Source organism: Monopterus albus, unplaced genomic scaffold (genome assembly GCF_001952655.1).
Source record: "Monopterus albus unplaced genomic scaffold, M_albus_1.0 scaffold8.1, whole genome shotgun sequence".
Lineage (NCBI taxonomy): Eukaryota > Metazoa > Chordata > Actinopteri > Synbranchiformes > Synbranchidae > Monopterus > Monopterus albus.
In genome coordinates this window covers 2,620,709-2,631,703 of record NW_018127888.1, presented here as the reverse complement: position 1 = coordinate 2,631,703, position 10,995 = coordinate 2,620,709, and the positions used below count along the sequence as shown (strand labels likewise).

Sequence of the window (10,995 nt, the reverse complement as noted above, 5' to 3'; positions counted from 1 at the left end):
GCCCGCCATGTGACGTTGCAGAGGCGTGTCAACCAAGACAGCCCAACAACATCCAGAGACTTAAGGTACTCAGGGCGGAAACAGGAGGAAACTGTCAAAATAAATGAGTTAAATCACTTCCTAAAAGCATATCTTTGGAGATTATGTTTGACCATATATTTTATTTTTAATTTACTAGCCTTGCTTTTGTATTTCCTGCTCTCATCATTGCCACTGTATTTTCAGCTCACTTTTATTGTTGATTTTATACTGGGCTTTTAAAAATGCCACTGAGTATGATTTATTTCCTTTTTAATTAACTACAGAAAATAGTTATAATACATACCATAATGAAGAAGTTTGGCAAAAATTCAACAAGTAAAAGGCAACTCTGCATATACAGATTAATCATTTTATAAGCATACAACAATATTAAAAATATGCTCAGGACAAATCAGCCATACATACTGTAGGAAGAAATGTGGGTGAGTACAAATACACACCATAAGGACAGACAGCCGTGGAAACTGATTGCTCCACTGCGTTCAGGTTGTAAGGAAGGGTTGTTCTCTATTTTGGGGTTTCTGTGGCCCTTGATGTGTTTCTCAGATTTTCCCCAGTTTTTTTAGCAGTGGTTTTGTAGAGGAAGAGGGAGGGGCACAGCAAGGAATGATCGCAGAGCAGGAGGACTCAAGGGGGACACTGAATGAATCCCAGCCGGATGATAATAACGGGGCCGATGCTCCAGCTGGTTTAACCAGCTCTCTACCTTGGCTCTGTGCAACATTTTGCTTACAGCTACTGATTGAATGAAACAGAAAGAGACAGGGATGAAAGGAGGAGGAAAGGGAAGAGGAGGAGAGGGTGGGAGCATGCAGAGAGGTAAGATGAGGAATGGGAATGGAGTAAAAATAAGAAAGACAGACTAAAGGAAGGGGGATGGAAACACAGGAAAGAAAGAAATGTGGCTCTGAGCAAATTGCAAGGACATAAATGAATGAAAGCAGAAGGAGAAAACAATCAGCAACTTTCTTCATGAGAAACTTTCTAAGTCTCCCCCTGGATTCCTTTGGTAAGGAGGCCATGTTGCGCTAACATTGTATAAAGGTTGTCAGAGCGTTGTGCTCCTGTCTCCCCCCGTCGTTCTCTCTCCCAGGATTAATTACCAGGTGTCAGTCACAGCCAGTGGCTCCCACGCTCCCTTGCTCCCACCAGTGCATTCTGAGAGAGCGACAGGTATAGCAGAGGTAGATGTGCATGTGTGTAATGCACCATGTGGTGCAATGTGTTTAAGACTTTATACAGTCATAAAGTTTTATAGCAGTGTTGTTTCTCTCACCATACAGTTGCAACAAACAAAGAAAACTGTCTTTGTGTGGTGATTATACACACATCTGTGACAAACACATATCTTGGGATTTTTGAGGATATAACCAATTACAGGACTAGTTCTACAGTTTTAGAAATCCACTTTTTCTTTTCTTGCCAAGAGTTATGGTTCACATGAATCTGGGGCCAGGACATGTTTAGCTCAGCTTAGCATAAAGACTGAAAACAGGACAAACAGGTAGCCTGCTTTGTCTGAAGAAGAACATTTGCCCACCACTAATTAACTCACTAATTCATGTGTTATAAATTTGTTTATATTGTACAAAAACAAAGTGTGGATCAGTTAGAATAATTCTGTATACCAAGGTAAACTAATCACCTTCTGTATCCAGTTAGAGTATAGACACACATATACCAAGGTAAACTAATCACCTTCTGTCTCCAGTTAGTTAGAGTATAGACACACAAATTATTGATCTTCTCTTCTAATTAACATCAAGCAAGTCCTCCTTTACTCATATTTGTAAGTAAAAAAATGTTCAGTTAGGAGGATAGTTGCACATAACACACTGACAAAACCACTATTATAATGACTTTTGGGTGTAGGCACCTTAATTTAGAAACCCCATCTGTAATTTGCTCCTATTATCGGGGAAATGGATGGACGGAATGAGGTGAAAGAGAGAAGGAGAAAAAAAAGAGGGTGTAGATAAGAAAAAAAACAGGGAAAAGGGGGGTGAGTGAGCGCTTGATCATAATTTTTAATGAGAAATTATTAATAAGTTTTTGTCAAAGGCCTCAGTTGGAGGCTGGGTGATGCTAATATTAACACTACTCTGCAACCTTTCATCTCACTGCTTGTATTCTGTGCTGTTAGTGACCCTTTGGGTCATTTTCAGCCAGAGGCACTCCACCTCACAGACCACCATCCATTTCTGTTCCCTCCCTCCATCCAGACCTGCTCATTGCATACTGATCAGTGGCTTCAGAGTTTTTCAATAAAAACATTTCAAGGATATTTTCAATGATGTAAAGCTGTGATGTCAAATGGGGATCACATCCTAGACTAACAAGTGTTAATCTATGATGATATTTTATAGGTGATTTATGACCAAATGATTATTGATGGCTGTTGCATTCTCCCAGTCTCACACACACACATGCACACAGTCCCTCCTGTATGTTTATTAGTATGCTGCAATGAATATGTGAGCTATTTTCTGGAATTTTCTTGTCTCTCTCTCTCTCTTTTTCTCTTTCCACAGTCTCCCTCACATCACAAGTTAGGGTGAAAAAATAAAAATGACTCTGCAGAGCTCACAAAAATAGCAATCTGACTTGACTCTAACAAAAAGTAAGCATTGTTAAACATATAGTCAGTCAAGAAGAGCCAAACACCGCAAAGCTCACACCATTAGTAGTAATATAGCCATTAACATTACCTTTTAATTGAATAAACTGTCCATTTAATTAAACTGCTCACAATCAACATGCTAAAAAAAAAACCTATGTAACAGTAATAAAAAAATGTCCTCTCTTTTAGGGACGTCTCTTGGCACTGTCCTGAATCCCGTCTTCTTTTGAAAAACCTAGAAAGAACTTTGTTTTTAATATTAGATGGAGAGAAGCACCGTATACACCTACAGACTACCAACACATACACTGCATTGTGAATTCTGTTAGCAAGCATGTAATCCTAGCCAGCAACAATTACAACCAAATCAAGCCACATAGGTGATTTGGCACAGGTTTTATGCCAGATGCCGCTCCTCCCATTTTACCTAATGTTATTTGTAATGTACACAATTAAAACGTTTTTCTAATCTGCCAGATACAAGCTAACACCAACATATAGACCTGTTTGAGAACCAACATGATGGCAGACAAAAATAAAAGCCTTCAAGAGAGCAAAAGGAAAAAAGTTCACCAAATGAGCTGTGTGTCACTCCTGTTTGTAGTGTACTCATGGATATAAAGACATTAAGACAACTGTCACTGGATTACTTTGATAATGAAGAAAACTTACTATACTATATTATCACTATATTGTGATGATCCTTGTGCAAGCAAGTTCTAAAGCATATTTTTCCTATAATTTCTAATTGAATTTATCTAGGTTTAGTGGTGATGGACATCGCAGATAACAATATCCCCAGTAAGTGCCTACAGAAGATAAAGCATTGCACGTTCATGTGTTAACATTTGGCTTGTATCTCCATATTCGAATACACTTGACCCTCAAATCTGCCATTTCCTTCCGACCTTTGGCTTTGTTCTGCTGTTAACAAGCTAGCCAGCTAGCTGACTATCATTAAAGCAATTCATAATCCTGCACGCGGTGGAGCTTTAAATGTTAAACACATTTAAAAGTAAAGCTAATTACTAGCCAATAGTTAGTAAATGTTTGCTGTTCAAGTATCAAGCTACTTACAGTTCTTGGATGTCTGGCTACATTCCTCTGTGATTTTATATGACCAGTTTATTTTATTCTTTACCAGCCTGACGTGACATGACGTGAATACCTTAAGCCAATGTGTTAAGGTATTCAGAGCATACAAAAAGATTAGCCCACTAAAATCGGGCCATAAAGTTCTACTCTTGCTATTTTATCTCACACATTGCCCTAATTTCAGCTGCCCCCTCATAACATTTTGCTCTATGATCTTCCATGACTGGAAGACTGGTCAGAAACTTTCCAGGACAAATGGGAACCCTGTGCTTTCTGCTTCCTTGGTGAACAGACTGTGTTTGTTTTTACCACTGTCTTCTAGACTAATGCAGACATACTGTGTGATTCCAGCCCTTACACGTACAGTATGAGTCTTGTGAAGCAGCGTGCATCATGGGTAAAACTGTAGTTTCATGTTAATACGGTAACACTCGTGCACAGCAGCTTACAGTACTTATTCATCCTCAGGCGACCATGTGCACACACTCCTACACACTGTCCCCTCTGCTGCTCTCTGTCTCCATGAAATCAGTCATTGCCACTCTGCTCCGCCAAAAATAACACTGATAATTAATTTCCGTTATGAAATGATTAGTCTGTGGGCTGACTATATTTCACCCTGCATCGATCCCCCCAGCCTGCTCGCGTGTGCTTCATTAGTCATAGAGTGCGCAAGTGAGACATGAGGAAAAAGAGAGAGAAAGAGTTAAGTCAGTTACTGTCGCTTATGTTTGAAAGCTACACAAAAAATACATTAATTACAGTAGGGCTGACATGTAAATTGGTATTGATGAGCAGGGGCGTTTGTGTCACATTTCTGTGGAGCTGCTCTCATTTAGCAATATGGCACGTAGGTTTTACATCAAAGCAGGCACATAATAACAGGGTCCAAAGCAAACTTTGTCTAAAGTTATTGAGTGGGTGCCATAGAGCCCTGCTGTTAGCAGCAGACTTGAGCACTCTGCCTCCTCCAGCTGATTCCATATATGAATGGGAAAGAAATCTGCTGGCCTATTGGATTTCAGTTAACATGCTGAATTAACTGGGGTGAAACTGAATCCTCCCTTGCTGTAATGAGCAGAACATTAAAAGGGAATTTAAGAAGCCTCAGCTCCCAATAAAGGGACAACCCAGTCAATTACATGTTTACATCTTCATGGTATATGTATGGAAAGAATGGATTACCCACAGGCTTTGTTAATATTATGATCAACAGTTTGTTGTTTTCTTTTTTAAAAATCTGTTTCAGTTGATTACAGAAACAGTGTATACTCCATTTTAGTGTAATTCTACACCTGCTTTGTATTTGTTTTCTAACCACTACTGGCAATGCCATCAACTCCTCTCTTTCTTCCTGCTCCATAGGTCCACCCTCTGCGCCTGTTCACCTGATCTCCAATGTGAATGAGACATCTGTAAACCTGGAGTGGAGCCCACCTCGAAGCTCAGGAGGACGCCAGGACTTGACATACAATGTGGTGTGTAAGCGCTGTGGGCCTGACGGCCGGCGCTGTCAACCCTGTGGCAACGGCATCCACTTCAGTCCCCAGCAGCTGAGCCTGAAGGGAACCAGGGTGTCCATCAATGAACTGCAGGCCCACACCAACTACACCTTTGAGGTGTGGGCAGTGAATGGCGTCTCGCCTCAGAGCCCAGGGCCAGAACAGGCTGTGTCAGTGACCGTCACCACCAATCAGGCGGGTAAGTCAGTCAAACATGGGTTTGACAGAGCTGCTAGAAAAAAATGTTGCAATCATGGCATTTAGCTTCGACAATTTAAAGAATTAAAGGAAGTCAATCTTTAAACCATCTCCAAAACAGATAATGTGACAACCTGCCAGACAGTGGACATCTGAGGAACAGCTTTGTTAGCCAGTACTTCTTGCAAGAATTCAAAATTCTGTCAAAGTGTATCACCAATGAAGCATAAAGGCTTCCCACTGATAAACACTTTGGCATCAGTTAAGTCAACAATTTGTTGATCTGATGGGAAGTGGGCAACAGTGATTGCTCTGATATAGTGTATATTTCTTAACCCTAAACATTTTGTCCCAATGAGACACTGCAAATGATAAGTTTCTAATCAAGATCAAAAATCATTGCTCTGCAACAGTTACAGAGAAAGGTATAAGAAAAAGGGAGTAACTAAACACATGCCCCACAGAAAATAAGCATTTCAGATTGCCAAGCAGGTGTCCATAAAAAACACTTATTACAAAACATCAACAGTCGGTTCTACATTACTTCACAAAGTATATTAAATTGTAGTTAGGCATGATAATTATGTTTTATATATTTACAGTTTATTTTCATTTTTCATATTTTCGTGTTCCCTGAGCACTTTAAAGACTTCCTTCACATGGTGGCTTAACAGCTGAGTTTGCCTACAGTTTGATATACAACTCCATCTGTTGAGGAAGTTTGGGTAGTATGATCAGATTCTCCAGAACAACCACACAGCGGACCTTGTGATTGTTTTTGTTTAGCAGTGGGTTTCTTTGGTTAACGACCCTGGTTTGGATGCATTCATGCACTCTGCAGTCTCCTGAAATTTTGGCCATCTCCAGTGCTTCTCCAGTGGTTTGCTTGCTAATGCAAGTTGGTTTCTTTACCTCTCTGAAAGAGAAAATGTATGTTGGAGAAGCTTTATAATTGTGTGTAGGCTGATATCTGATGCAGAGAGCAGGTTTGTCACACTGAGCGCTTTAAGTATGTTTTGAGGAGACATGTCTATGTGAAAATACGTTTATTAAAACTGAATAATTTGGGCAAAAGCTGGGTGATTACTGAGGAGGAGGATGGATTATCTGCAGTGGAAAATGATTTTCTGCAATATTTCACTTGCGTTTTGCATAATTATACATGAGAAGCCTAAGCTGAAGATAGGGGCAACGTGCTATATTTAGCGCACAATCTAATGAATTAGATCAGTTTATTGATCTGTGGAGGCTTCATTACAAATGCTGAATTGTGCGTGTGTGTGCAGCCTTTCTTCTAGAGCTGGAAAAGAGCCCTCTAGCCTGGGGGTGCGTTCAAACCTCCTGTTGTTTTGTCATTTAGCCATTTTGTAACTGGTTGTTGTGCAAATGCATTTTATGACCATGTCCCTTTCTCTTTATCCCTCCCCTTTCCCCTCCACTTATGGCTGATCATTAACTTGGTCTTCTTTACTGCTCTGCTCTTGGGTGGCAAGCTAACTGCCTTTTTGTGTTGTTTTTTTTAATCACTAATTTCCATCCTTGGGAAAAGCGACTGTCTTGAATAGGGCTTGGATTGGCAATTTAAGGACACAGTGGCTTAATTTATGAGCGGGGGTCAGGAAGATAGAGATGAATGGATGTGCTGTGACTCCTACCAGACAGCCATGTGTGGGAGCTGTAATGGAGCAAACCCTTGAATTCAGGCTGTGGCTCTTATTAGCATGTTGGTATGGTTACACTGATGCACAGTTGTGCATAAATTCCAAAGTGCACACTCTCACACATGGATTCATTTTAAGGCACACACATACTGATGTTGCCTTGAGGTTGCTTGAGGCTAATCTGCTGACTTCAGGTTATAAAGTATAGATGATGCTGCATTTGACTTGTCACTGTTGTATGTTTCGAAACTGTTCCCCAGGATTAGCTATATGAGTGTGTGTGTGTGTGTATACACATGTGCACGTGACTATATATTTGGCTAAAGGTGAGAAAATGCATTACGCAGAAGGTTTATCTGCTGATGATGAGATGATCTACATTTGCTTCTCAAACAATGTCCTCTCTCAACATGTAAGTGTCTTGTCTAATTTGTGTACATGTGTGTGTGCGTGTTAAAGACAATGGATCTAGACTGATTGGATTTCTTCCTACTAATTCTTGGCAGGGGCTTTGGAAGCTCTGGTTTCAGCCGTTGGTAATCCAGCCAGTCATCTGTGGCTACCCTCCTCTCTATATCATGTCCCCTCATCCAGATACTGTGGATTACACATTTGTTATGATAGATTTATTTGGGTTTAAAAGTACTGTGGACAGGACGCCCACGCCACCATGCCCTTTCCATAAAAGTAAAAATTTTGGCTATAGAGAAAGATGGGAAATAACCAGGGTGGAAAAGAGAGCTTACAGTGTATGTATTTTTGTATGAGAGGAAAATGGATGAAAGTGCAGTGGAGAAATGCGTCATCAGACAAAAATTAAGACATGAGAGTTGTTGATTGCATCTGCATACATCTGTGACCAGGTATGTGTATGTGTGTACAAGGAGGTCATATTCCACAGCTCGCCATGACCAATTCCACTGTCGTAAATCAGCTGGGGTATAACCATTTCACCCGGACTGGAGAAAGGGAGAGAGGGGACATGTCCAAGCTTTGAACTGACCCTTGGCTCTAAATGGATGTTTTTCTTCTTTATGGGATCAAGCACTTTGAGGTGTTTATGTCTCGTTACAAAATACTTGGCAGGCTGAAATGACTAAAAGTGAATTAGTGCATGTGAGTATGTGTGTGGGCATGTCTGTCAAAGCACATGTACGTGAGTTTTCATGTCTCTGGCAAAGAGGACAGGCATGCATGTGGTAATATGTTCGGGGAAATGGAAGCAGACCTCATAGGTGGGGGGTGGGGCTCTTGTACACAGGAGCCATTTTTTCAAAACCTTGAAAAATGGCTCCTTCATGGCTATTTTTCCTTGGCGACAGCAAAATCGAGCATCTCCAATCTGGCAACCAGGCTCCAATCTGGCAACCACATTGTGCAGCCTGGCCTGTCTTTTTTAATGTCAAACTGTAATCAACCGCATATTCTTGCAACTGTTTGCCTGAACCACAGCTGTTCCTCGCAGCACAAATACTTTGTGATGAACATGCTTGCAAAGACAAACTCTCTCACTCAACAAACTGTGTTTCATGCAGAAGCAAAACCTCACAAGCATCTGTAAAAAAAACAAAAACTGCCATACAACCTCCACTACTCTTCTGAAAGGGTGACTCTTTTTTTCAAACCAGACCTTGAACTTGATGAGCCTCTGCCAGATTTTTACTCATTATGCTGTATGCATAGGTGATGTGATTGAGTTTTTTTGCTGTCTATGTGAGATAATGGGACTAGGTGAATATTTTTTATGTGAATTTCTATCTTTGTATTCCTGTAATGAGATCCATTATGTTGTTAGATATGTGTGTGCGTGTACAAGTGTCGTGGGCTGTGAAAGAATTTTTTTTGGAGCGCACAATTCTGTAAGGAGATCTGAATATTCATTGCGTCTAACACTTATTCCACCAGTGTTTTTAGCCCACGCTTTTAGGAGGCAGTAAAAAATTACATATCTGCCCTACATTTTTAAATTCATCTGCAGAGGTTGCAGCATGGTCTGCTCAAATCGCTGCCTCAGGTTAAACTTTCCTCTGGTCGGGATAGGCATGTCAGCTTTAGTCTTGCATCAGCTATGTACACTCTGTACACAATATGCTAAATTTCTTTGTGTATCAGGTTGCTTTTAGGCATTCTGATTCATCTTCAACAAGTCAAAACTTGGCTTTGATGTATCACTTATTTTGTGTCTGGCCTGCCATCTCATGTAGTGAACCTCAGCAGGGGTCACTCAAAAAATCACTCATCTTTATCCTCACATTAGTCGAGGGAAAAATAAAAATGCAACAAGAGGAGGCGAACATGATTAAAATGCCATATCTGTCATCTTTGGAGAAAAGATGGATGTGTGGATTACCTCAGGGGAATGAATGTCTGAGACCCCTCTGAGGTTTTCCTTTTCTAAGCTGGAGCGTCCTTGGTCAGCCTCAGGAGGGCCATCAAATTGCCTCTTAGTGCTGGGGAAGATTGATCGGAGGGATACGAATGGCTCTCATCTAATTGTTTAACGGAGACACAACACATTAGGCCAAGAAGATGACACAACCTTGGGTTAATCTGTTTACCACGATATATCTGCAATCCCATCCCTCTCGATCTCCATGTCAACTCTCCACTAGTTACAGCCCCTCTGCCCTCCTCCTCTTCTTTGTTCCGCTGAAACTCAATCCGTCGCTTCTTAAATTCCAGGCTCGTTTGAACTCAATCCCCAGCTAAAAGCTAGTTTTTGTTAGCATTAGCTTTAAGGCTAGGCTCCCTGGAGTCTGCAGTCAAAGTGATGAGAATGTATATAATGTCAGAGATAATCCAATCATAATCGGCAGGTCATGGTCCTCTCATTAATCATCCCAGTGTAATTTTTTAAGAGACAGATGGTCTGGAATAAGTAGGGTTACAGTATCCCAGAGCATCAGAGGTTAAAGATTCACCCCTAGCAGACACAACAGTGAAACACCACTTGGGCATCAGTGGAAATGTTTTTGTGTGGTGCTTTGTACTGGCTCTGTGAAAAATAGATGAGTGCGATTGGTTGTTAAGGGTACTTGGGTAACACCCCCAGTGTTGGAGATGTGTGTATGTGCATGTTTCCTAGGTCTTCTGAGTTTATCTGTGTAATCTTTCCTTCCTTGGTCTGTAACTCCACCTATCTTCTTGTGTGCTCAAAACTCAGTCTGTACATGAGTGTTTCTTTGTTTACAACACTATCTTTCCTATGCCTGTGGATTTCTCTTTGTAGCATTGAGCGTGTGCATGAGCCAATTTTAGTTTTGTCACACACCCTGAAGATAGAGGTTTGATTTGTGCAGTGGTGACACATTGGAGGGAGGGGACGAGTGTAAGCCATTATCTGTACTTTAACCTTCACATGTTAAAGGCGTCTGAACGCAGATAGCACAGCCACTTGAAATATGGCCTCATTATCAGCTGCAGCAGTAAGGGCTTGAGATAAGATCGCTTGCTGCAGCTTTAATGAAAACCAATTGATTTGCACTCTTGAAGACAAAAAGAAATAAACAAAACAAAGGCATTGAGCTCATTTTAAGATTTCTAAGGTGGAGTTTGTAATGTTTTCCAGGGTGACCTGGGAATCTACAGATAATGAGGTTAGACATTTTTTTTGCCAGCTTGTATAAAAAGTGGTAGAGCGCTAGCATCAGCCAAGAGGAAATTGGATAAGTTTTATGTACGCCAACCATTAGTCCAGAAATTGATTATTGCCATATACAGGAGCTTTGGCAATTCAGTTGTGTGTCCATACAGCTCTGTAACGCCTCAGCCTTTGAATAGAAGCCAAGTTCAAAGACAAATGGAAGTGATTGCCCTGTGGCCTGGCCCGCTGTCTGAGTTTCTCAGCAGGAGCAAAGAGGAGGGGATTTAGGAGAGC

General features: G+C 40.9%; 1 protein-coding gene across 2 annotated transcripts in view; it reads left to right on the top strand.

The window, feature by feature from the left end:
• The window catches only part of epha4l (eph receptor A4, like), a 56,499-nt gene that overhangs the window by 27,645 nt on the left and 17,859 nt on the right, over positions 1-10,995 (top strand). For both annotated transcript variants that reach the window (XM_020586989.1, XM_020586980.1), the window contains exon 5: positions 5,123-5,458. In XM_020586989.1, coding sequence (XP_020442645.1) covers positions 5,123-5,458 — 336 coding nt within the window. The remainder of the gene's footprint in view (positions 1-5,122; positions 5,459-10,995) is intronic.